This window comes from Corvus hawaiiensis, chromosome 4, assembly GCF_020740725.1.
Source record: "Corvus hawaiiensis isolate bCorHaw1 chromosome 4, bCorHaw1.pri.cur, whole genome shotgun sequence".
Lineage (NCBI taxonomy): Eukaryota > Metazoa > Chordata > Aves > Passeriformes > Corvidae > Corvus > Corvus hawaiiensis.
This window is the reverse complement of record NC_063216.1, coordinates 68,244,198-68,271,236: the sequence shown is the minus strand read 5'-3', so window position 1 is coordinate 68,271,236 and position 27,039 is coordinate 68,244,198. Positions and strand designations below refer to the sequence as shown.

Below are 27,039 nucleotides of genomic sequence, written 5' to 3'. Positions count from 1 at the left end.
AATACCTAAACTACAGTGAAAACACATGCTAGGTGCTGAATGGTTGATTACAAGATGATAATTAACTCTGTGAGAACCCACATGAAGTTCTGCAAGGCAAAGGAACAAAAGCCATATCAGACTTCATGGGATTACCTTGAAGGAAACCACCTCACTGACAGGCACTTTTGCTAGACCACAAATAACAGTTCCCAAAAAAGGACACTGCTAACTTACCTAAAATCTATGTCTGGCTGTCTTAACAGAGCAAGTTGTTCCCTAACTGATTACAGTTTGAGAATGGTGATGATTCTTTCACTTTGCTGCTTGAGGCCAATTCTGGGTGATATTAGAGTGACTGCAAGCAGAAATGGAAACACAGAATGAACTAATCTTACAGCAGTACTGAAGAGCAATTCTAGCTGAGTGACCAAGAGAAAAAGCTTGTGTGCTTTCAAACCTAAAAGCTTATTGAGACTATCAAGATGAAATTGCTTTCTCTATATTAAAATCATTTTGTCTCTTTTAAGAATTCCATTAAAATCTTGAAGGGCTGTGATTGAAAAAAATCATTTCTCCAAGTTTGCAGTGGAGCAGCATCAGTTTCAAAGGCTTTGGTTTTCAGGAGCTGTGCTGGTGGAATATTTTACATTTAGATAGCATGTCTCACCTGAAGGATCCCAAATCACTGTACAAAATCCGAAGTGTGTGAAGGAATTGCCTCCTTTAACCATCAAAGTAAAGACATGCAGCCACCTATAACGTCAAACAGCATAGCCCACATAACACAACTCAATGCAGACAGTAAACACAAATACTACAAGAACACCAAATCCGAACAGATCTCCCCAGCCAGTGGACCTACATTTGGACAGGTCATGGCTATTATCTAAATATCCTTACCAAAAAAATTTTAAGACATCTCCAATTCTGGGAGACGTCTTTTGGGAAATATCTTTGCCCTGCTACAACCAGTTCAGTACTATCTCAAGTGAACTCTGAATTACTCAGCTGCTGCCATTGTAGCCCATGCTGCCTTTAGGAAGCAGTCCACCAGAAGGCAAGTGGCTTTAGTCCAAACTCTTTCAAAGCGATGCACAGTTTCCCACAGAGGAAATCCTGTATTATGTCTCTCACCACACCCTTTTGTCTTAGGAAGATAGCGTATACTCATAGGTTGCATCACTGTCCTACAAATGTTGTTGCAAAAGACCTTACCCCCTTTATAGCATGAAATGTGCATGGTATGGTATTCTTGCTTAGAATCACATAAATGGGATACTTTATTTGCCCTTTTGTTGTGTGTAGGCCAATAGAAATCACCTCTGGTTTGGCATGTTTTGCAGTTCACTCTGGATGCTACCAAGATAATAAAACAGAAATTTTTGTTCAGAACATTTCAAAATTAGCAAAGGAAGCATGACTGAATTCAGCTATGAACTCATCCAGATTCCTCTAATGCAAGCAAAGTAGTTTTATATGAAAACAAGACAGTTATTTGCTGCACTTCATCTACTGAATTACAAATACTTTGAAGCTACCTGCATAAAAAGTATGTTAAAGGGATTTACGTGCATTTACCTTCATGTACAGTCAGTTGTTGTTATTGGCAACATACCTCCCTCTAGCAAAATCTTCCTCTTCTTGATGATAAAAGACATTTTGCAATTGAGTTGTATAAAAGCAGGGGTCAAGTCATCCATGGTCAAGTCATCCAAACACACCCATTAAACTTCCCCTTTTATTGCTGTACTTGAATAAGCACAAATATTGTCACTATTTTTCACAGTTTTAACCAAACTAAAAATTTTATCTTCATCAGAACCTACACTGTGTTAAAGAGACATTACCACCTCACCATCTTTTTCACTTTGTACAGAAATGGACAGGGAGGTCTTAATCTAGCAGGACTATGTACATGTACCACATGGAAAGTCTGGAAGGAGAGGAGGAGAAAGCAAAATTACAAGAAAAAATAGAAAATGCATTTTAGCTATTCAAAACACAGCAGAGAAATTGATGCTGCATCTTTAAATAACTTGAGAAATGTATTTCACCTTTAATTCCCCATTTTCCTATTCAGAACAAGTGCTGCCCAGGACTGGTTTTCGAGCGGATTCCTCTGGCAAGTATTCTTCAGCCTTTGTTTTCTGTAAACTAGTCATCCTTCATTTTATGTTTTAGCTATTCTTTTTTTAATCATTTCTCCAGATGATGGCCAGTCATGACGACCCAGTCACCATTTTATTTTGTATGATCTTTGTGGGGTTGTAGAATGCTTATTCCAAAACTTTTTCTAATAGATTTGCATTTTGACAAAGGAAAGGTATTTCTTTTTCCTCAGCCAGTTTTTGTTTATGTTTTACTGTGTTTTATGTGTACTTTCCTATTAGTGTTCACTCTTTAGCATAAAAGTGTATCTCTATAGCTCATGCTATTTAAGATTAAGCAATATTTTTTTTAAATCTGAATTTAATTCTCTCTTAACTCTATCACCAGTTCCTTGCTCCCTTGCTCAACATATATCTTGTGCTGTAAATATGTAAAAGCAAAAACTTCAAAAATCAGGAGATTTTTGGGGTGTTTGAGTCAACAGTGATCTTGTAAAATGGCAATGGACTTTTTTAAAAAACAGCAATATTTGATTTCCCAGTGTGATCATGCTGAGTGAACAGTTAAAACAGGCATCCCATACAAAAAAAGGCTGTTTTGACAATCCTATCAAAGTTTTTCTAGTCCTACACAAGTTGGACAGAGATCCTAAATTAAATATAGCATTGGACTGGTTTTGCATAACCCAGTAGGGTTTATACATTGAATAACTCTGTTAGCACACCAGTTCTTTTTTCTTTTCTTTGATGATTTTCAAACTGAAGTTTTTATTTGCCAGCTTTTCCTCTCTATAAATATCAAGAGGGAATATGTATGTTTTTTTAAAAGGCTACTCACATTACAGACCAGCAGATCCATGACTGTTTTCAAGCTTTTCACATCTTTCAAGAGCATCTGAAACTCAGATGAAGTTACTGTACTTCTGTGTCAATCACAATTCACAATTATTTGTATGAAACAAAAATCTTCACCATCTTCAGCAAAGGAGCCCAAATTAGTTTTTTCTTTTCGGTAGGTAGCTGAATACACTCAGAAAGACTGTAAAATTATTACAGCAAAGCACTTCAACTTTGCTTTAATTGCAATATAGAAGAGATTTAATAAAAAAATTTATATCAACATTTACAGGATCATCTTGAATAGCAGGTTTATCACTATAAAATCACATAGCACTTGTTCAACTTGTCACACAGAAAATTAATTAATCATTTTCAGGTATATATTTTCTCAACATTTAAGAAACAACTGCATGTATACTTATCAGTGTGTAGTTCACCCAGCTATTCAGATGAATACAGTGCAGAAAGGTAGCTCGGAGTTGATAATCACATCTTCACCTGTGAGAGCTCACTATTGTTCAGTAACTATCTATTCTGGTACCATTACATTTAAAGCAAATCCCCCATCGTTCATGAACCAGAAAGAATTTCCCAATGCTCTTTACTGTCCTCACTGTGCAGCAATGATCAGATCACAGCTTGTCCAATACCATTCTCAAATTCATGGGGGAGCCAGCTGGTTTTATAGCCTAGCAAAATGAATTGGTGTGAGCGTTTTTCTTCCAGGCCAAATGAACTGTTAAAAAAGTTTTCCTTCACACAAAAAGAAGAAACAAAGTGGTATAACTATGAAAAAAAAAGAGAGAATGAAGTTACTACCCAGCCAAGTTAAAGTTCTTTTTCTAATATAAATCTATAGAGAGGCAAGGAAGGACAGGGAGCATTGTCATTCTGTCAGAGAATACCCATATTACATGATCAAAAATATTGACTTTAAGGTGAAACTCTCAGTAAAACTGGTAGGAGACAGGACATTAAGATACATTAAGTTGACTGGAAAGATAAGCAAATTGGAAAAGACAGTGTTAATTCAGTACTGGCTTGTCTGCAAGCCTATTCATCTCTTCTTCTTTGGCATGAACCACAAGGTGCTGATCTAGGTTAGCAAGAGAAAACAAAAAAACACATTTTCCATAATGAAGTTATATTAACCAACACTTTGTAGTATTTTGCAAGGCACAGGAGTGTCATTTTCTGTAAGTACAGGCAATTTTATCTGTATGATCAACTGAAAATCTGCTCCAGCAAGAAAACACAAAATTTAGTCTATCTAGCAATCCTTTGTAAGAAAAAAAGTACCAGAATCCTGGAGAAGCAGGCACTAGAGGAATATTGGATGAAATGTAATCATTTACATGGGTAAGAATACTTAATCAATGTATATTCAGGAATATTGAAACTGCTGCCACATGATCATTAGGGCTTTTAGTAAATCTACCAAACATGAGCTCCTGTAGGAAAAGCACAAAATAGTGAACAACTTACCTGTCTTCCAGAAATAAGAAAAAGGTTCTCAGCCACAGCAAGGCTTTAGAACATATTGTTGATCAAGACTAACTGCCAATATGGAGATAAACTGAGAACTATGCAAAGGGAGTTTAGCAAAAGTTTGTTGGTTGGACTAACCTGGTAACTGATTTTTTACACCAAACAAGTGGTACATGCTTAATTAATCTATACTTTGCATTTTACAAAGTGCCAGTTATAATTGAAACATTTCCATATTAGCCTGCAAAAGACAGTGCTTAGCATGAAATGTAAAGACAAATGAATAGAAAGCAGCTAAGCAATTTTACTAAAAGAACAGTTTCTGAGCTGAAAGAGTAATATTATTGAAGAGCCTTGCATTAAGTCTTCTGTCTTATTTTCAAGAATCACTTAAGCACAAAAACCAAGAGTAGAAGTCAGCTCTACTTTCAGAGATGTAAACTCAGTAATCTGGCGTAGCTGTCTCCAGAGCAATGGAAAGGTGATCAGTGCAGCCAATGGAGTCATATCATACCCAACATGAAAGCTGAAATACCCAGCAAACGCGTTTGTGTACCAGTCAGTCACCGGAGATACTGTGATATTATGATATTACTGCAAGGCAGGTGACCTAGTGACAAAGGCCACAAACAAGCTCAGTTACCAGTGTCTTCTTTGCCAATGTCTTTACTGGTAAGGTCTGTGTGCTGTTGGCTTGCAGAGGTTTGCAGTAACCGGAAGCTGGACTCGATGACCCAGGGATCCTTTCCAGTCCTGTGTTTTGCTTCCTTAGTGGGACAGAAAATAACATTATTTTTTAAAAGCAGTTTTCAGTGGCCTGGTGAGAGTTGGCAGGCAATGGACTCCACAGAATTCCAACTCTTTAGGAAGGAGGGCTCTTCTGAATGAGCATTGTGGCACAGTCAATTAATCCACAGGCTTCCAAACTGTGTTAGGGCTCATAGAAAAGTATGCCCCTATACAGTATTTTTTAGCCTAAACTTTTTCATGGTCAACATGGCTTACCTATTCCATTCTAAATGGGTAGAAAAACAGCCTCTTTTAAAAAAGAAATAGTACCCCTTATTTTGGAGTCTAGTGCCAACACTGGTTTGAATCAGCTTTGTCAATTTATTTGAGGGACGTTTTCATCTCAGTTTGCCAGAGCAAGCGTTCTTCACAACCTGACATTCTTATACTTTTGTATTGTATTCCCGACTGTGCATATTCATTCACTTGTGCACAACAAAGGTAGTGCTCATTTTGTGACAGAGTGCTGGAGACAGTGCCTTTGAGTGTTAAACCTGGGGTACAAATGATGATTACACTGTGTCTATCTACAAAGCTGTTTCCCTAGTGCTAAGCCCCATCCTTGTGTGTAGATGCTAAAAAGCAGGAGCAGAGGAATTTTCCAGCTGCCTTTGCGTTTTATCACCACACTTGCAGGCACAGCAAACCAGGTAAAGTATTTCTTTCATCTGAAATTCCTTTGCCTCTCAAACTTTTAAATTATTTGCATTAAGCTAACATACTGTACACACAGAGACTTCATTTGTTCCTTTATTTAGTGTTGAGACCCATCAAATAAATTGAAAAAGTCAGTATAATAAACTGGTTCTGTTTGGGTTTGCCTTCTCAATTATATGAGAAACAAGTTGGTAGGGAAAGGTAATACTTTTATTTTACCAATTGAAATATTTGTGATTCAGTCTCACTTTCCCCAATATAGATTGTTGAAATAATGCACTATGCTGCTGTTTACAGAGGATTTTTATTGCACGGTCATAATATAGAGCCAGTGCATGTCATTCTGTATCTGTCTTTGCAATACCTGACTGAAACAAATTAGGCTTTAATCCCAGACTACACCTGGGATGTGCCCAATTCCGCAGTTTATGAGGTGTCCACTGATGGCTCTGAGGGGAGATCTGTAAGTGAGAGCTGCTGAAGTACCATGTTTCAGCCATCTGTAATCCCTCCCATACTGAGGGAACAAGGCACAACTGGAGAGACTTATGAGCAGTTTGCTGAAATCTTCCTTATCATCCCTTTTTTCTCTTGGGGTCAGCAACAAGCTGACACTGACCAGAAGCTTTTGTGTCACAATGTATACACCAGAGTGCAATTCATAGAAAAGACCATTCCTGTCAATCACTGCTTTAGGTGATGAGCCTAAAGGATCTCTGAGCATGATGACAAAGTGACACAACAGACAACTTCTTAGTCCTCTGAATGCTTACGGTTTTACTTTATAATATTTGAAATATTTTCAGTTTAAACACTGAGACTGAGAGGTTTCTAATGATAATTTTCATCAAAACTCCTTATTGAGGGTATTACCTGAAAGTGGAATATTCAAAAGCTACATTACATAAAAAGACATATATATATACATATACATATCTGTGTTTGGAACTTAAATGGCCTGTAATGATTTTCATATTTTGTGAGTTGGACTGATGTATCTCTCTCTCCCATTTCAGTTTATTCTTTATAGGATTTAATGAACTGCAAGGAAAAGACAAATTAAGCACCAGAGGTGGATGAACAGCAGTCCATTATACAGTCAGTTTTAGGAAGACATATTTATAACCTGTATTTTGGACAGACTTTTCCATACTGTTCCTCCGTGAATGTATTCTAGTTTGGTTTAGTTTATTCTACTAAACATAATCATCCTCCAAGAGACACCTACATTTTCAATTCTCCTCCTTGTCTGTGGCCCATTTGTTTCCACCAGCTCCAACCAGGATGCCATTAGTCACATGCAATGAACACAAGGTGGGAGGGAAATTGGTGCAAACTCTCAAGATAAGACCAAAATACTTTGCTCAGTGGGATTTCCCTTTAAACCAGGTCCCGATTACAAGGAGCTGGATGTTCACCTTCGGAGAATGGAGTCTGGGTTTGGCTTCAGGATCCTGGGAGGAGATGAGCCTGGACAGCCTGTGAGTTATTTCTTCCTGATTTTCCTTTTCCTTCCACATTCTATAATCTGTGTAAAGGTCGGAAAAATATTACTACATAACTGAACCCAAATGAACACCATGTTAAGGCTATAAGTAAAATTACTTTTATTCATCCATAGAAAAAGACAGAACTCTCAGGTTGTTCACATCTAAAAGATGTCACAGTAAATTAAGTTAGAATAAGAAGGCATTAAGGTAGAAACAGAGCATCACTCATCTCATTACTGCAGAGTGTGATCTGGCATCTCTTAATCTTGACTTTCCAAAATCAAGTTTAAGCAGAAGATTCTAAAAATCCAATTATGTAAGACTATCTATAACCATGTTCACAGTAGGCAACTTGCATGCAAAATGTATGCATAAGGTTAAAACACACAGTCAACAATGCAGTTTATTTCTAGAAACAGAAAACCTCACCAGGGAGTGATAGTCAATGTTCCAGGTTAGATGACAACATCATGGGAGGCACCAGGCATAAAACTGATAGCTTTATACCATTAGGAGGGAGACACTTCTGTAACCAAATAACAGGTAACAAAATGAACATAGATGTTTTGCTAAAAAAATATAATATAAAATAAACCATACACACAATATTTTAAAGAAACATTGTAGAAGCTCAGAAAATAAGGGTCAAATGTGCATGAGACACCACAAATGTGTACACATTTTGATAAATTACTGGTCTATCTAAATGCTGTAATTTTGAGAGCAGGCATAATTAGTACTCCTTCAGAAAAAACTCGATGGTGTAACTATAGTTTGACAGCTGGGACTAATCTCAAGTCAGTAATGATAGTGTTTTATTATCACAATTTTAAGCACAGTCTGAGTCCTGCTTCCTTACCACATTTCTGAGATAATGTATAATTAATTATTAGATTTGTATATTCCCTAGTTGATAATTTATATATTCCATATTCAAATTAATACAGAATAGTATATTTTTCACTCAGGCCTTAAGGTTAACCAGCACATGGCTTTGAGAAACAAAGAAGCTCTTATATTTTAAAATTGTCAACATCTGTCAAAGTACTGATAAATCTTAATAGTTTACTGATGTCTCCCATAAAAAGAAAAGAATGCAGTGTATTCTGAAAAAAGATGCTTCAAATGCTGTTTGAAATGCAGTCTAGTTTAGAATAAGCATTTTGAATGATTTTGCAAATATAAAGTACAGCTGCCGAGAAGGACTCCAAAACAACACTGCTTCATCCTCTACACTTGCAGTGTGCCTGTCCCAGTGCACATAAAAGAAGGCCACTGAGCCATCATCTGCACATTCTCCAACTAAGCATTTTTCCTGTCCCTTCTGGATGGCTCAGCCAGTATAAGTTCTCAAAGCACACCTACTGGGTGAAGCCAAAAAGGAAATCTGTTAGGTGTTAGCGGAAATGTTCCATTTTATCTTTTTATACTGTGAGCAAACGGCACTAGAAAGGCACTACCTTCAAGTCCAAGTTGGATGGAGCTTTGAGCAACATGGTGTAGTGGAAGGTGTCCCTGCCCATGGCAGGGAGATTGGAACTAGAGGATTTTTCCTTTCCAACCCAAACCCATTCTGTTATTCTATGAAGGTTTGGAAGTCTCCTTCTACCTGCTCTGGACAGTAATGTCTAATGTCATTTCCTATCTCCCAGGAACATATCCCTGGCTACAAGGCTGCTCAGTATTTTGTGAGAGTGTCTCTTAGTGTCTCCTTTAGTGCGTTTTTCATTACAAATGGATAATTAAGCAGTCACAGACTAAGCATCTGACTGGCTCTGCTTGTTGGAGTTTTATGACAATCTCATGGGGAAAAGTGCAGCTCAAATGCTTTATCTAAAAGATGATTATTTATATAAAACTGAATTATTTCAACCTAAAGGACTAAGGAAAAAACTCATGTAGAATATCTGAGTTTCTGATAGTTCATATTCATAATACATGCTGGAGTTGTGAGAGACTTGAGTCTCTGCTCAGCAATCCAATAGAAAGGAAATCTGAAACAAGCCTTTTGCCCTGCAGCTACATGCATTATGCACTGAAGTGTTACAGAGGATAAGCTCCTTCTAGTGTCTCTTCAGCAAAGGACTGACCTGACTTTACTGTCCAAAGTCAAAGAGCCATAGCTGGATACCAAGTGCAGAGACAAGCACCTTGCTATTTTTGGAGAGCAGGACCAAAAACACTGCCCTCTGTGAACCACCCTCTAACACATTTCACTGGCTTGTTGAACAATTGCTCCCAGCGTGCCCTTAGCCTCAAGGCTGCTATCTCTATTTCATGGTTTGCACATACAAAAGCATTTTTCCCTGGGACTTATCAATCCAATGGGCTTTATGTCTCTTCGCAAACGTTTCTCAAAGTCCTCAGGAGTTAATAAGACCCTGACTTGAAGCTGAGGATTGTACAAGGCAAAAAGGCACCTTCTCAGAACTAAGTGTTGCAGTGCTGAAGTTTTCAATTCCCACTCCCTCGTTGTTGTCCATCTTCTTGTTTTCACTGCTCAAATTCAACACCAATAAACACAACAGATGTACTCTTTTTAGTGTCCCTCTATTTTGTATTCAAAGTACAAGACTTCTTAACTCTGCTCTCTCTCCTCCACTGCTTCTCTGCTCCCCCATGGACAGCCCACCTGCAGCCTCCCATTCCTTTCACCTCCAGAACAGGAGAAGCAGTTTTTGCCTGTTCTCCAAACCCCTGCCTTTCCTATGAAATAAGAACTGAGACACTTTGAAATTTTTATTTCAGCTCTCCTGCTGTGCAGTCAGGTAACACAGAACAAAAGGAAGCTTTTGTCTTTGTGGTTTGATTTCTAAAAAGGAATATGGATTCTTCACCATAAGGCAATAACTTTTTCAAAGAAGTAGAATCCAAATAAAGTTATTTTAGAAGGATAATACTGACACTATAGAGGGACTGTAGCTTAGTTTCCTTCTAGTTATATCAGCTACCTGGCACCTTAGAAGAGGAAAGTGCTGCTGTACTACTCCACTTTCCATATTTGTAAGCATAAAAATGCTTTTGAAAGGAAGTCCTTAAATTTATTCAGAAGTTTCAAGACTGTGGGTTGTTCCAGTTCCAATCACCTCTCAAATCTTATAATACTGCACTACAACAGCTATTTATCACATCTCCCAGTAATTTGAGGATTTAGGGATAATCTGTCTCTGTTATGGAATTATAATACTACTGAAAGGTTGCAAAAACACATAAATTGGAATTTTACTGAAGTTGCAAATTGCTGTCCCAAAGGGGAGAGCTATTTTGCACCTCAGACTCAGAATCACAGGAACATACACATAATTTCTCTAAGAGTTTTACCTTTTCAACACAGATGGACTGGGATTTTTCTCAAAAATGTCTGTAAGATGTATTCTGTATTCTTTTTATTATCAAAGCCAAGACACATTCTAAGTATCTTTCTGCATTTCTAAGACTTAGATATCCATAGAGCAAAATGTTAGGCTAAGACCATGCCTTGGGAAGTCCTATTATAGCACCATTAAACAGAGTTCAGATGACTAGCTTGGATTTAGACATCCCTGACACTCAAAATTAGGTGAATCACCTCTTATGTGTATATACTTAAATTTTGCTATGTGCCTGTGAACCTACTGTGTTGTATTCAGAGAAACTAAAATACAAATTCTAATAATTACCAAGAATCAAAAAGTCAGTATCAAAGCAGATTAACCTGGACAAATTAATACACACAGGCTTTAATTTCAGATTATGCTCTGCCACCGTCACCCTAACCCAGAATTTCTCATGTTTAATCTCAAACAATATGAGAAACTTTTCTTTTTCTCTACAACACAGTCTTAATTGCTTACATTCCTTTTCCTCACACATTCAAAGCAATCTCATGCCAGTATAAAACTGCATTTCAGAGGTAATATAATCCTGATATATACTTTTCCAATTTGTGTTTTACATGTAGAATTGATAACTATTATGGCACCTACTCAGCCATGAAATAAGAGCAGATACTGGATAAGAAATTCAGACACAGAAAATGAATAAGTAGGAAAATTAAGTTATTCTTGCTATTAAATATACCAAATAACAGGTATGGTGGCCATCATCTCAACAAACACACCTATCTGAAGTGCTTAAAATATGACTCTGCTGCTTATGTTAGGAGTCCAACACTGAGATGAGTAGCACAGTCACGTTCCATGGTGGACATGTGAGATATCAGCAATAATTACTTAATTAGTCAGAACTAGAAAGATTATTTCCAGTTTGTTATGTATACTGATGACCTACCATGCTGTGATCTGCATTTGTGTTTTTCCAAAGGTTAAAGATGCACAAATTGTTCAATATTTTGTTAGACAATTATGGAGAAACTGCAAATGCTCAATAAAACCAAAGGAGGAAGCCAGTCCCTACAATCTACCAAGATGCAGAGGATTATCACCCATCTCTTCCCAAAATAACTAGGAAGAAATTCTTACTCATGTGAGACACCTAATTCTCAAACGTTTTGAGAATACTTTGTGGAGATCTAGCTAAACCCAGCCTTGGAGAGCTTTTCTTCTGTCCAGTAAAGGAGCATAAATACATATTTCAGAGTTGAATTTTGCACAAAGTATTTTCCAAAACTTTGAGGTATATTCTTTCACCGTTTGAAGAACAGAATGGAGAACCTGAAACAGCCTCTCTAGCCACTCAGCCTGGCACTGCTTAACAGAATCCCAGGAATACCAGAAAGCAGGAAGAAGCCATATCATGTTCTCTCTTTGCTAAGTTTTGAAAGCAAAAGTAAGCCAAAGAGAGGATAAAAACTGGAGGAAGTTCTCCAGGCTCCATGCAGGGTTTCATTTAAACACTCTGCAGAGATACTTGCAACTCTGCAGCTAAGACCACAAAAAAACCCCAAGCCCGCCTGTGTGACTACCACATCTATCCTTTGCAATTCATTATGAAAAGCAATGTTTCAAAGCTTTTGTCTTTTATTATTTAAAGCAGATTGTCATGGCATGTCATATCCATCATTTTGTGCTCACTCTCACACTGAAAATGGGAACAAAAATTTGGAACATGCTTTGTGAATGCTTTAATATTCTTTCAAAGAAAGCAGGTTTTGTTTGAATCAATCTCAACGCTTCTACCAGTTACTCCACAGGGAGAATATATACCTCTTCTTCTAATAAATTATGTGAAGTTATCTGCATAGAAAGTGGAGAAAGTCATTAAAAGGTTTTGGACAGATTTTTTACTAGTTTATATGTCCCATACAAACTACATTTAAGTGTTGATTTGGGAAAACAACATCTGCTCAGAGCAAGCTGACATTTTTTCCTCTTTTTTCCATTTTAATCAAGCACAACCTAAGCAATCATTCATTACGAGTAACAACATTTAATACGGTACTTCTTTTCCCCTAAAGAGTCCCAAAGCACACTCTGTGTAGTGGGGTCACTTCCACTGCTGACCTCAGGTATATTACTCCACGTGTTTAAATCACACAGCAGTGAAGAACCTTCGACAAGAAGTATGCAGACTCGCTAATTTTAAGTCAAAAAATCCTTACATGGAATTAATCTGTTTAGGTCTTCTGCATAACATAGTCTATGGAAACTCGCACTCCTTAGAGACAAATTATCTTTATTTGAACATATCAAGTAGAACTCAGATTAGGATTGTCTGGTGTATCTCTCCTATGCAGGTAGGAAACACCTTGCCTTCTTACCAAAGGCGAGGAAACACCTTCAGTCATACCCACAAGAGGACAAGCACAGCTTTCAGACACACGAAGATCTCTTCATCTGTACTAAATGACTAGATTAATTTCAGAAGAAAGGGAAAATCACTGCAATATTCATGTCACTAAATTGGAGGCTCAGTGCAATATATGACAGGATTTTGTTTCTTTGCTGCCTAGATTCTCATCGGAGCAGTAATTGCCATGGGCTCGGCAGACCGAGATGGTCGTCTCCATCCTGGTGATGAGCTGGTGTATGTAGATGGGATTCTAGTGGCCGGCAAAACCCACCGATATGTGATTGATCTTATGCATAACGCTGCCCGAAATGGGCAAGTGAATCTTACTGTGAGGAGAAAGGTGCTACCCACGGGTGAGTGAAGACTGGGAAAGGTGAAAGGAAAAACAGATCCCAATGCTGGCAGCACAAACAGGTGCTGTTTAAAAAACAACAGAGGAAATCAAAGTGAATGTTTGTGTCGTTTTGAGGAAAGAAAAATTGTAAATGTGTGTCCCTTGTTTCTCTGAAAAAAGTACTACAGCTGAGTGTTGTTCCCTTCAGAAGTGGAAACATATTGGCAACCCTGGTGTGGTGATCAAAAGTGCTCTGGATTTGTTCCATGCTGTCTTGGTCTGTGCTGTCTCCTCTTGTCCACTTTTCGGACTAAACATTCACCTAAGTTAAAGCCATTTGAGCTGCCTATGTCAATAAGAGAAAGGCTCAAAGACTGTTAACTGTTCAGGGCAGGAATTCATTTCACTCTTGTATGTATTAAAAGCCCATTTCTGGTCTCACTGATGTCATCTGGAATTTCCCATCAAACTGCAATGCAAGCTGGCTGAAAATCTTCTCTGGAGCACAAGTGGCTCCTAGGAACAGGGCCAGATTCTTCTGTCAAGCAGAAACATTCAGAAAATTACCCTAAACCAATATGAAGTATTTGTAGTAAATTAGACATTTAGACTAGCTCAGTCTCAATTGCTAAAACATCAGAACCTTGAAAAATGTGTGATAGCATCTATTAAAGCTTTAATGGGAGAATTTGATGCCCTTCCATTACAACCTTTGATTGCTAGAGGAAAGAAGTTTCTTTAAGAACTTTTAAAACACTTTTGGTGAGTACACTTCACTGAGGTACCAGAAATGAGCAAAACCACATTCCCAGCCTGTCCTGTCTTCTGCCTGCCCGTGCCCTAGATGCACTGTCGCTGCCTGCGCCGTTCCCCTTCGCTCCTGTGCCAAAAAGCCGCCCTCCCACTCGCATTCATCTTCGCAGTCCCCCTCCCACTGCGGCAGTGCAGCTCCCTGCCAGCCGTGCTCCCGCAGGACTGACTTTCTTCTGTTACTGACTCCAGAGTCCTCCAGCCAGAAAGGTGCCCCTGCGCCTGGTGCGACGCCCCCTCGCAGCTCCCCCAGCGCGAGGAAAATGGCCAATAACCAAGGTAATGCCGAGTCCTCGCCGCCAGCACCTCTGCCGGGTCAGCCGCTGTACACACTGCAAGCAAAATCCACAGAGTGGATGCCAGCCTTTGCTGCTGCTCGTTCAATATTAGAGGGTCTGATAGCCAGCCTGGGCTCCTGGTGCAGACAATGAAGCAGGCTGGTAAAACACCTGAAGTTATTCTTGGGCCTCGAGAATGCCACACCAGGGAATGTAGCATGTAGCTCATCAATGTTTAAGCATTTCAGGAGCTGAACAGGATTTTAATGTGGTGTGTTACAACATAAGCTTTGTGGAAAAATTTGAAACTGCTGATGTTGGGCGTGACTGAAAAATGCCATACTAATACATCAGGCCAATTAATTTCATGGGAATTTCTCACTAGCGTGAACGTATACAACAGAGGGATCTGGCGTTTTCCTTACCTGTCTATAGCTGATATACATATCTTAGCCCTCACCTGGAATTACCATTTTATACATATACTTACCCAGATCTGGTACAGAAAGTCACAATTCACAAGCTCTGGAAAACAATTTGATTAGGAAAATCTGATATTTGGAACAACATGGATTAAAATGCCATTTTTTCACAGGCAGAAGCAAAATGTAATCTTTCTGATTAATATCTATTGCACAGTTGACAGTCAACTGGCCATTTAAGCTTTTCCTCCTTTTGTTTCTTTTCCTATATTGAATGGCATTCAGTTGCATTCTCTTATGGCCAAGCCATCTCTTGGTCATTCTACAGGGTAAGATAATTTCCTTTCTGTTGCAGCCATACTGACATAAACAATATTCAGCTTTCTGAAACATGACAGCCAGAAAATGAGAACTCTCTTGCCACTGACTATGGCATTTAGTTGCAGATTTGGTTCAATAACTCTTACAGATTTTCAGTTTTAAAGCAAGAATATAATAATTGTTTGTTTTTCTTCCTCCTTATACTCTCTAATTACTTTATTTCATAGTTGCAGAAGGACTGCTAAAGGACACACCTGACTGAGAAAACAACAGCTTGTCCTTGGATGTTATTTATTTTATTAATATATACACACACTGAAGGTCTAATTTGCAAACTCTCTACCTAGGATGTATGTGTGTATGTGGGAGCGCCTCACATGTTCAGTAAAATGACTCTGCCATTCTTGTTGCTCCAAACAGAAAACATATTACTTACATTTATCTGAAAGTTCTGTATTAAAACTGTCAATAAATGCTGATTTGTGTAAACAACTTAGATCTTCAAGGAATATAAATCTTTTTTTCCCATCTGGAGGTGTAACTTTACTGTTTTCAATTGCCAAAATGCTCACACTAAAAAATGTGCAATCCCACAAGTTTTAACTTGCTTCCTGTTCTTGTTACTGTAAAGCAATACTAGAGTGTGCATGGACTCCATTTTCACTTCTGTTCTTTTGAACTTGCCAAACAAGAACATCTCCAAACCTTTAAATGACTGCTGCTGCTGCCATGACACCCACAGAAAAACTACTTGTGATCAGTTTTCATTGTATAACAGCTCTGTTTGGTGAACATCTTTTGAACATGCTAATCAACATGTAAGAAGAACATTATGCAGCTAATCCTAATTATTCTGTTAGCTCCCTGCTTAAATTCTTGTAATCCAAACACAAATAATTTTTTATTGGATTAGACAGTCACATTTTCCTCTTGATGACAGATCCACCAGCAGACAAGGGAATAGCGCTTGCTAATGTTTTTGCAATCCAGATAGACACTGTTTCTTACTTTCCTTTGCTCTCTTGTAGCTAGCTTAGAAGCCAGTGTTCATGCTTGCTTTATCTGATTGCCCTTGAACGTTCTGCATAATTGTGTAGATTCCTGTCTCTCTGCATCTACTACAGCTCCTAGCTTAATACTCAGGGTAGTCTGGTCTGTAGACAGTCAACTCTATTCATGTTGTGTTAGCAAATGTACTGTAAGTCACAGAGCCACTGAGCAAGTCAGACTTGACACTGGTGTGATTTGTGTTGTAGGAGAGCCCTGCCCAGAGAATGGCAGAAGCCCAGGCTCGGTGTCTACGCACCACAGTTCTCCAAGAAGTGACTACACGACTTACGCCAACAGTAATCACGCTGTCTCCAGCAGCAATGCTACTCCCCCTGAGGGCTTCGCATCTCACAGCCTGCAAACCAGTGACGTGGTGATCCATCGCAAGGAGAATGAAGGCTTTGGCTTCGTTATCATCAGCTCGCTGAACAGGCCCGAATCCGGGTCCACAATAAGTAAGTAAATCATGTTTTTCAGTTCTTTCTCCTCCAAGTTTGCCCCAAATAAAAAACCCCAATAATTAATTTAAACCTATCTGCTAATAATTTATCACTGCAGAGATTTAAACTGAAGATACTCTCAATGTTGATTCAGGGGCACTGTTTGTCTGTTGTGTCTTGAACAAAACCAAAGGTTATTCTGTCCTCTCAAGCTCTGTGCTTCCCACACTTCCTTGACTATCAGAGTAATAGAGGATTCACCCATAAAGTAGACTTGCTCTGTTACTATGTCTCAAAGAGACTCTGTAAGTAATGAGTAGGGTTATGTGAATAAATTATTCTCCCACATGCAACTGAATGAGACTTTTTTTTAATAAATCAAGGTGAAGTTCAGCAAGTTGAAAACAATCTTAGATCACAGCAAACCCTGTGACAACAGCTGTCCAGCTACAGGACTGCAGAAACAACTGGAAATTGGGAAAACATGTTAGATGCAGGTGCAGAGAGGCTGATTAAACTTGCTGGAGTATAGACAGCATAAAAATTAAAGCTGAGTACAGGGGGATAGGTATATCTCTCTGTACTCAGTAGTACTCAGGTGGCAAGATCTGCCCTTAATAATTACAGCTCACTTTCTGTTCAGAAAACTAATTTGTTCTGTGGGTCAATTTTATTGCTTTAATATAAACATCTGGTGCCACTTGAGCTGTCCTGGGTACATCCAGGGAGAGATCAGGCAGATGTGACATAGGACCTACAGAAGACTCAAACCCTGGTAGTGACAGCTGGAGGCACAGGGGCACCCTTGGGTCTTTCCAATGACATTTAACCAAATGAGAGCTGAGCCCTCTGGAAGAAGGAAGTAAAAAGGCTTTATATTGAGAGACATCCACATGCCCCACCAAATAATGCTAACCACAGCTGAAAAACCAAGAGAAGTGAGAACATTTATCATTTTGCAAGTTGCAGCCTAATCTGATGCTTTCCCTACATTAAAACATGTTTTGAAGGAACTGTTCTTTTGCCTGAAACTGGTTCCTGACAAAATAAAATCACAATTTCAACTTTTAGGATCAAACATCACTCTTCTAAATTCATACCTGAAAAGCGGCTGAGAGAGTACTGGGAAAACCTTATCTCACAATAGCAAGTTATCTCAGAAAATGTTTTTGCAGTATTTCATGATCATGTAGTTATTAAAAGAGTTGCTTTTCACGTTACCTGAGCTGAATTTTAAAACTCCATGATTGCCAGAATTAATATTGTAACAAAACCATAGCTAATTAGCCTCTTGGGACTCTGTTTTCACATTACTGAATATAACAGCCAAAGAACTGGAAGTTCTTTGCAGAAGATCAGAAAAGAAAAATAATAATCCACTGAGATACATACATGTTAATCAGTTAAGCCAGTCATGATTTTTTCAAGAAAATTATTTAATAGAGAGAGTTTGTGGTTGGGGCAGATGGAGAGGGAAAGGGGAGAGGAAGAAAATGAGAAAATGCTCAAGCAACCAAATATTCTGTGACTGGAATATTCTCTTGAAGACTACAGACCCAGGTCCAAGATCCTGCTTTGCCTCCTACCCTCCAACATGTTCTTTCAGTACTTTTCTTTCTCCACAAGCAACTACATAACCAGTTGTTTTTGATGCTCAGTTGAACATCTCCAATAGTAAAGGAAAATGACAGTCTGCTGTGGAAGTGACAGGAGAATTTATTCAAATAATAACTGCATTGAATTTCAGTGATCCCAAAAAGCACCAAATTCTAAGTTTACAAGAACAGCAGTGAACAAAATATTACATTTGCTTTAGATAGTGACAGAAAAGAGAAGAAAATACCCTGTCTATATGAATTCTGTTACAAAACTAGTAGAAAAAATATGCTGAAAATTACATGATGTCATCAGTAATGAAAACAATCTAAAAATTTTTTACTCTTTCTAGAGTAAGAGAGGTTATTTTCTTTACTTAATATTTATTCGGGTGAAGTAATTTGAGCTTTATTAACAGGAGCATAGCCAATAGATTAAGGGAAATTATTATCCCCTTTTACTCAGCACTCGCTGGCATCCATTCAGAATACAGCATTTAGGTTTAGGGCCTTTTGGTAGAAAACAGAACAGGGAAACTGTCCTGAGGTACCTTCTAACTTGACATAACACAAAATCCTTTTATTGAAATGCACAATCAGGGGTAGAAAGCATGCTAACAGCAGGAAAATATCGAATGGATATAGGAAGTGCAGTGTGCAAAATATGTCATGTGCAAAATAAACGATACATCACTATCAAAGTGTGAACCTGCATGGGACCATGTTAACACCTTGGTAGTTACCCACTTCTCATAGCAGTAATATGTTAATTGGGTGAAATACTCTGGTTCCAGTGTCCCTTGTTTCAGAGCCAGTGCACTTGCTGCCAGTTCCTGCATCCCCATGTGGAAGAGAATGATATTAAGCAGACATGCATGCACAGTTAAACATAAATATTGTAATTGCTAAGCAATTCTGAAAAAATCAAAATGGGCAAAATAGGTCAAAAAAAGGGAGTATCATGTAGTAACAGACTCTGTAAGGAAGAGCATCGCCCAGGAAGTTGTCTCACTAGGAGCATCCTCAGGGAAAAGTGGAGAAGGGTTCCTTTTATTTAAGAATGTTTATTTCAATAATTCTATTTCCTCCTCTACTTTCTTGCAAAAGCAAAAGACTTGAGGTCTTGGAATATAAGTATCATCACCACTTTTACTCAGGAAGGCAATTAATTATGCACTGAAAGTATTTTCTTTGTTCTTGAAATCACACTTACAAACTATGTTCTACAGTCCAAAAGATTACAACAACTCTTGCTGAGTACAGGAGCAAGCACTTTATGTCTCTAGGTGCCTGTGCTTCAAGCACTGTCAAAATTGAAGCAATCATTCCAGCAAAGTTGCTACTGGCTACAGAGCTGCAAGTTCATCAGTTTGCTCCTTTGCAGTTGGCCTGAAGCTGAAGGGGTTGCACAAAAGTTCACTCTCTGTTTGCCAGGAGAGTTTGCTCTGTGTGAAGCCATAGGGGCTGCACTGCTCCCACACAGCATCTTAGGAGTGCTTCATGCTCCTTCTGACCTGAGAATGAGCCATGAAACACTCAGGAGCTCCGAGAATTAGAGATGTCACTCTTTTTCCAAGAGGTTTAGGGTCTTGGTCAGCTTTTCTCTTGACATGGTTTGCAAGGGGTTTGTTGTAACCTTTGATTTCTGCCTTTTCCTTGCAGAAATTTTCAAAATAATGAATGCATTTTTTTCACTATGGATGTAGACACAGAGTGAGGACAGACTACAGCCATAATTAGGGAACCAACTATTTTTTCACATTTTGTGATGGGCAGCACTGTAATAGCTGTCATTTCAATAAATTAACGTTAAGTAGTTTGGAGTCAGTCTTTAGATCTGAATGTCATTTTTCCTTACTGGTACTTGCTTAAACATCCAGTTCCTGTGGCACATTTATTTTCCTACATCTATAATGGTAGAAATTTTGTTTCCCCTTTGTCAAAGCATTGCTTGGGATGTTCTCTAATCCAGCGCAGGGGATTATCTTGCACTGAACTACGGTTCCGATGTGGGGAGATCAGGAGTGGAAAACGAATGACAAGGATTGAATGAAGAGATTTTACAGGGCAAAGCAGGGGCATAGAAAAGGTCAGCCATGCTTCGAAATTGTATCAGTAAAAGGAGCTAAAGTGGATAAATAAAGAGCTGTTCTTGAGTGGTATATACAGGAGCAAATCATTTTGCCTAGTGCAGCACGCAGAGGATCTTAGAGTGCTAAGAGATTAAGAAAAGAAAATACACCTGTCCAGGCTCCTGACCTATTTCTAACAAAAGGATTAACTTCCATTGCCTCTAAAGTATATTATTGTGCCTTCCCCCAGATCCTGTTCCATCGTTAAAGGGCTCCCATCCCTTCTCCACACATGAGAAATTGCAGCTAAAATACTTAAATTTAAGTAATTCATCTATACTTAGCATTACATTTAGGGAAATATTTTTAGGGTATCAAGATAAATTCACTATCTGCAGCCTATGGAAAAGCACTTGCAGCTTTCTGAAATTGGCCAGAATGAGATTTCTGGATTAATGTGTCCCAGAGTTTTATGGGGTAAAATTGTCCCTGCCTGCTTCATATCTTCCTGCTGCTTTTATTTTATGTTTGGGATGCAGCTTCATCCAGAAGAAGTATTTGTGATGCCCTGTAAATCTCTTTACATCCTGATTTTTGTAGAGAGAAACCATGCGTTGTAAACAGACCTTGTTAAGTTGCAACTCCCAGTGAAATTGGAAAATTGGCAATATTTCCAGGAATTGTACTGTAGCAGGTACTGTCAATTAGCAGTTATAAAGTGTAAACAAACTAAAAATACAGGCATAATCAATAAACAATTTTCAAAAAATTAAGAGCAGATGACTCCGCATACTTGTTATGATCTTCCTCCTGCTTCACAAAAGAGGAGCTGTAGATTAATTTACCCCTACACTGCATATGCCAGTGCCTGCTGGATTTTCAAAACATGATAAAACAGAGTCTAATGAAAGAAGTTTCCTTCATTTCTCAAAACATGCAGTCTTAACTAAAAAACATAAATCCAAGATAAGCCTGTGCTGACTGCAGGAAACAGCATTCTGAGTAAGTCCCATTCAGCCCAGAGTTTCTTTGAACTCCTTACAGTTTAGAGATAAAAACCAGTTTATCGATCAATGATAACTGTGTGGTCCGAGTTGTTTGTGCAGAAATTTCACCCATGCTTTTCCTGGGTATGATGGTGCCTAGGGACATAATTTTCTGTGACCAATCTGCAAATTCTAAAGAAAACAGAGCTTTGGAAATTAGGATGTCTGTCTACCCCACCTAGGACATTTTTGGAGCATAGCAGTGAAAATCCACCTACAGTGTGAGTCCCCCATGGAAGATATTTGCAACTTGTGGGCAAGGAATCTGGATTCTCATTTCTATGTAGCTTTGATATTCAGGTTTGAGCTGTTCTGCCTCTTCAGCTATAAAATCACACTTTCTAAGTATGTTTAAGTGATAGTAAAACCTGCAGCTGAAAGAAATTTCTATACAATTTAGTTTTGCAAATCAACAGAAGCAATTAATCATAGTGAAATAACCTTAAGAGGTCAAAGAAGTTTTTAATATCACCAAAATACATTGCTGCAGTTTGCAGGCATGAAATACTCAATTTTATATTTGACATTTTTTGGAGATAAAGAACAGAGGATCTTAACTGCATTACTCCCCTCTGTAGATGGTTTCTGTCCTTACGTTCTAGCATGTTTCTGAATACATCATTTGGACCTACAGGTGCTGCTCGTGTGTTTTCGAGGAACAAACACTGTGAGTTTTCTTAGCACAAACCCCTCAAGGGAATCAAGGTTTTTCTAATAATTTCACAGGGCCCATTTTGCTTCATTAGAAGCTTGAATTAAAGTATATAAGTTCCATTATTTTTTCTTAGATCTTTCAGCTTTCTAAGGTATGTGCACTCCTTCCCATCTAGCTTCTTATGCCTGTGCTATGCAAGCAAATATGGTCCATGTTAGCACACAATGGAATGTTTCCATTCATAGATTCATTAATCTTATAAATAAAACTGATTATTTTCACCTACAAGTATGCAGCATGCCACAGATTTCTATTTTCCAAATAAGAGTCACATAAAATACCCTATCAATATCAGGAAAATATTTTTTAGCTCTGATGGAAAGTCCACCATACTCAAGTTTTCCAAATTTTAGATTTTTCCATAGCAATGAAATTACAGATGTTTATCTTTAATATATTCTTCCAATTAAAATCTGTTATGCTGGAGCCTGCGGTTGAATGAAAACTTTTGCATGTTTAGAGAATTGAAAATATAATAAATATTCATTTGATCACTGTATAACATTGAAGGACAGCTGGCTTAGGAAGGCTCATTTGCTTGGTTTACTGTCTATATCTGTTAACATTAGAAAATATTGCAAAAATTTATCTGCCAGAGGTTTTTAATAGATAAAGCAGAGGTTTGATTTTTTTTTCCCCCTTAACTGATACTTTTTGACATTTAATTACTATATTCAGGGGGAAAACTGAAAAGTTGCTGTCTAAAAAACATAGTCTCAACAGTTAAGTCTTGAAGTACTGAATGGATGTAAAAAAAATACTGATGTAAATCAGAAAAGCCTTATTTGTGGCAATATTTTCTTAGAATCCACTCTTTTTAGTTTGTGGGTCTTTCAAAAGGGGAGAAATTATTTTCATATCCAAAAAGTAAGAGGCTGATAGATGTATCAGTCTTGTTTAACTTATTCATCAATGGTCTGGGTGAAAGGACAGAGTGTGCCCTCAGCAAGTTTGCTGATACAAAACTGGGAGGAGAGGCTGATACACCTGAAAGCTCTGCTGGCCAGACCTGGGCAGTTTGGAGAGTTGGGGGGAGAGGGACTTAATGAAGTTTGAACAGGCAGGTGCAAGGTCCTGCAGCGAGGGAGGAAGAACCCCAAGCACCAGCACAGGCTGGGGCTTGTTGTAGCCGCTGAGCCAGCGATTGTGATGGCTGAGGGGCCAAGGAGCCCTGAAATAGCAGGGGTCTGCTGGTGGACTGGTTCTGAGGTTTAAGAACATGCCCTGAACTCATGGTGAGAAAAGAGAAGCCTCTCCTGCCAGTCTCTGTGGCGCTCTGCAGACTTGGTTTGTCTGAATGGCTTGTACCCCTGGATGCCTCCAGACCTTCCCCATTGGCTCCCTTACCCTAGTCCCACCTTTGTACTGCCCCCGTGCCCTCAGATCATTGGTCCTGATGCTCGCCCCGCTCCTGTACATAAACCCCTGACCCTGGATGGTCCGCTCTCTTTGGTCTCTGGATTCCCTTTGGGGTGGGGTGCAATAAACCATCCTCTGTGGAATGCCTTGCGGGAGAGCCCTCCTAACTCTTTGCTTCTGGTAACGCTGAGCAATCCAGCTTGAGTGTGTGGTGAGAGTCCGTGCCCACGGCCGCGCGGGTGAGAGGAGCAAGCTTGCTGGAGCGCTGTACTGCACCCACCGGAACGATCCCATTGCCAGGGACGTTTCAGGGAAACGCAGCTACCCTTCACGAACCCACATACAGTGCGTTAGGGGCTGACTTGTGGAAAGCAGCTCTGTGGAGAAGGACCTGGGGGTCCTGCTAGACAACAAGCTGTCCATGAGCTGGCACGGTGTCCTTGTTGCCAAGAAGGACAGTGGTGTCCTGGGGAGCATTAGGAAAAGCATTGCTAGCAGGTCGAGGGAGGTGGTCCTGTCCCTCTACTCAGCCCTAGTGAGGCCACATCTGGAGTGCTGTGCCCAGTTCTTGGCTCCTCCATAGAAGAAAGACCTGAAACTACTGGGGAGGGCCCAGTGAAGCACTAAGAGGATGGTTAGGGAACAGGAACATCTGTTTGAGAGGAAAGGTTGAGGGAGATGGGCCTGTTCTGCCTGGAGAAGAGGTGGCTGAGAGGAGCTCTTACCATTGCATAAAAATATCTTAAGAGTGGGTGTCAAGAGAGTAGAGCCAGAAATGGGCATTTGGTACAAACTAAAACACAAAAAGTTCATTCTGAAAAGCTTCTTTCCTTTGAAGGTGACTGTGCACTGGACCAGGCCCCCTGAAAGGTGGTGAAGTGTCCTTCTCTAGAGATACTCAAAACCCACCTGACTCAATCATGTACAATTTGCTCTGGATGAGCCTGCTTTACCAGGAGGTTGAACTATGTGACCTCCAGAGGTCCCTTCAAACACCAGCCTTTCTGTGTTTCTGTGATATGTGGTGTTAGAAGGAGTATCTCTATTCAGCAACTGCTCTGGGTTTGTGTACAGCTGACCCAAGCATATGGACACTCAGGTGTAATGACATAAAATTTGTTCTCTGTTCTGTGACATGAAGGTGTGGTAAGGATATTAATTTGAATCATGGGGAGCAAAAGTGGGTGATTTTTATCAATTAAAAATACTGATATAGAGGAAAATGTAAATTTGTAGTTATCAGTAAGTTTCTGAAAGCAGACCTTATCCACTTTCTAAATGCAAAGATTTCTTCTAAATCATTTTTTCTTTTAATTTTTCAATTTAATTTCTCTTTAATGAGCTAAGAGCTGATCATTGCACAATTAACTACCTTCTGGGAAAGCATCAGCTGCTACATGCCAATTCTGGGTCAGTTTGTGCTGTAAGGCTGTAAATATCTGAGCGAGATTTAGGAGGAGAGATTAATGACTTCGAATAGCATAGAAGCTTTGGTGCTCTCAGGATTCACATCTTCCCCAAGTCGTGAGATTTTGAAAAATACACCACAGAAAAGTTGCATCCCATTGTAAGATCTTCTGTTAGGTAAGGTTTCTGCAGCATTGCTGCTCTCTGCTAGATTATTTTGAGTCTAGGATTATGTCTTCTGCCTTGGAAGGATTTATTTTATCTTAAGGTAGACATCCAACTATATCACTCCTGAGTATCACATTTTGCATGACTTGATAGTATTGGAGAAAAAGACCCTATATGTCTATTTTGAAGGGCTGTGTGGTTTGTATAAATATAAATTCATACTTACTAATTTCCCATATTTTCAACAGTTAAAAAATATGTATTAATCCCTGTTTACAATATTTTTTTCCCTTGCAGTCTCATTCATTGTGTAGTCTGAGAGAACCAAGAAATGAATTGTTCTGCAAAGGGGCAGCTTGTTTTCTATGCTCTCTTCTAGCAAGAACAATGGGTTTCTTGGGAAAAAAAGCCACTAACCCAAGTCTTCCATATAGCCTGCTAATATTAAATGCTGCTCAGGTAACTCAGCGTTTTGAAATAAGTGGATCAAATTCTCTGCAAAGTCTCATCCAGGCACATGCTGCCACTCTTCAATATGTACATATGTTTGGAGAACAGCTCGTGGCGAATTCTTAAAAGAAGAATGAATAGATTAGTAAAAATTTTTAAGGGTGATAGAAACATTTACCACCAGTCAGGTGATCTGGGACTTCCTTTAAAAGGTTACATTATTAAATGCTCTGCTTAGATAAAAATAAAACAGCAAAGATGCAATTTAAGGAAAAAAACCACTATATGTTAACAAAATCCTACTGAAATTCCAGACAGGGGAGGTTTCTTCCCAAGAAGAGACCTGCCATGCTGGGAGAGAGCAAGTAGCCACACAGCTCCATGCTGTCCCTTGGCCATGACCAGTGACAGAGAGGACAGCACCTACAGTAGACAGGACTTTTCCCAGGCGTCACCTCAGCTTTCACAGCCAAGACTTTCTGATTTAATCAGCAATGGGTCCACTCCTGTAAATTGGTCTAATACCTTTTTGAATGCTTTTATTCTTCTACCTCTCCAGAAGGTTGCCCCAGCCTCTCTTTCCCAAGCTGTAGACAGTGAGTTCTTCGACAACTCCATTGAGCAGAGGCTATTTTCTGCTTCTGACTTCCATGCTTCCCTTCTCTGAATCTTTGTGAGTTCATTGCTATGATTTTTGAGATGAGGATACTGAAACTATCAGCAATACTCAGAATTCAGGTGCACAGCAGTAACTAGCAATAGTTTGTTTCATTTGCTATTTTTTTTTCTAACTCTTAGTGTCATATTGACTGTTTCAATGAGTTTGTTTTTAGAGAAGTAGGTGCGCATTTCAAGGTCTCTTGAGTGATAATAATTAATTTAGGGCTCAGCTCTGCTTAATCTTACGCAGGGTTATTTTTTCCTTACGGGCATCATCCTGCATTTCTTTTCATGAGATCTTGTCTGCCACTTCAGTCAACCCACTCCCTACTGACAATTTACAGCTCTTCCACACTTGTTTTAGATGTGACCATTCTGAATGATAAAAAATTCTCCATTATGGAAATGCACAGTTCATTTCTACCTTTGTTCCTGAGCTTTTACGTAATTAATCCCCTATGAGAGTAGCTCCTTCTTATCCCTTCAAAGTAAATATTTCACCACCAAAGGCTCTCTCTAAAAATTGAAAGTTTTCTAACATATTTTAACATGGTTGTTTTTTTATGAACAACCTGCACATCAGATAATCTGCATCCCTTAGAAGCACTCATGCTTGTAAATAAAGCCTTAAATAAATCCTCCCTTCCCAAGAAAGCAGTTGGGACCATGGCAGCCAGGATATTGTGGCTTAGGAGGGCTCTCAGGCAGAGTTCTACTGGGAAGAGAAGCAAAGAACAGAAACTCCTCAGGATGATATTACTGGGAGGGAAGGAGCCAGGAGATAATCCTCTCCTCATATTATCCAGAAATGTGCATAAACTGGTTTCT

The 27,039-nt window shown here is 39.0% G+C and overlaps 1 protein-coding gene across 13 annotated transcripts in view; it reads left to right on the top strand.

The window, feature by feature from the left end:
• MAGI2 (membrane associated guanylate kinase, WW and PDZ domain containing 2) overlaps window positions 1–27,039 on the top strand; it is a 727,751-nt gene that overhangs the window by 648,171 nt on the left and 52,541 nt on the right. For 8 of the 13 annotated variants that reach the window (XM_048300656.1, XM_048300645.1, XM_048300644.1 and 5 more), the window contains 5 exons: window positions 2,063–2,104; window positions 7,254–7,345; window positions 13,245–13,437; window positions 14,421–14,507; window positions 16,506–16,754. In XM_048300656.1, the coding sequence (XP_048156613.1) occupies window positions 2,063–2,104; window positions 7,254–7,345; window positions 13,245–13,437; window positions 14,421–14,507; window positions 16,506–16,754 (663 nt within the window). The remainder of the gene's footprint in view (window positions 1–2,062; window positions 2,105–7,253; window positions 7,346–13,244; window positions 13,438–14,420; window positions 14,508–16,505; window positions 16,755–27,039) is intronic. The other 5 variants (XM_048300648.1, XM_048300654.1, XM_048300647.1 and 2 more) reach the window with 3 other exon arrangements.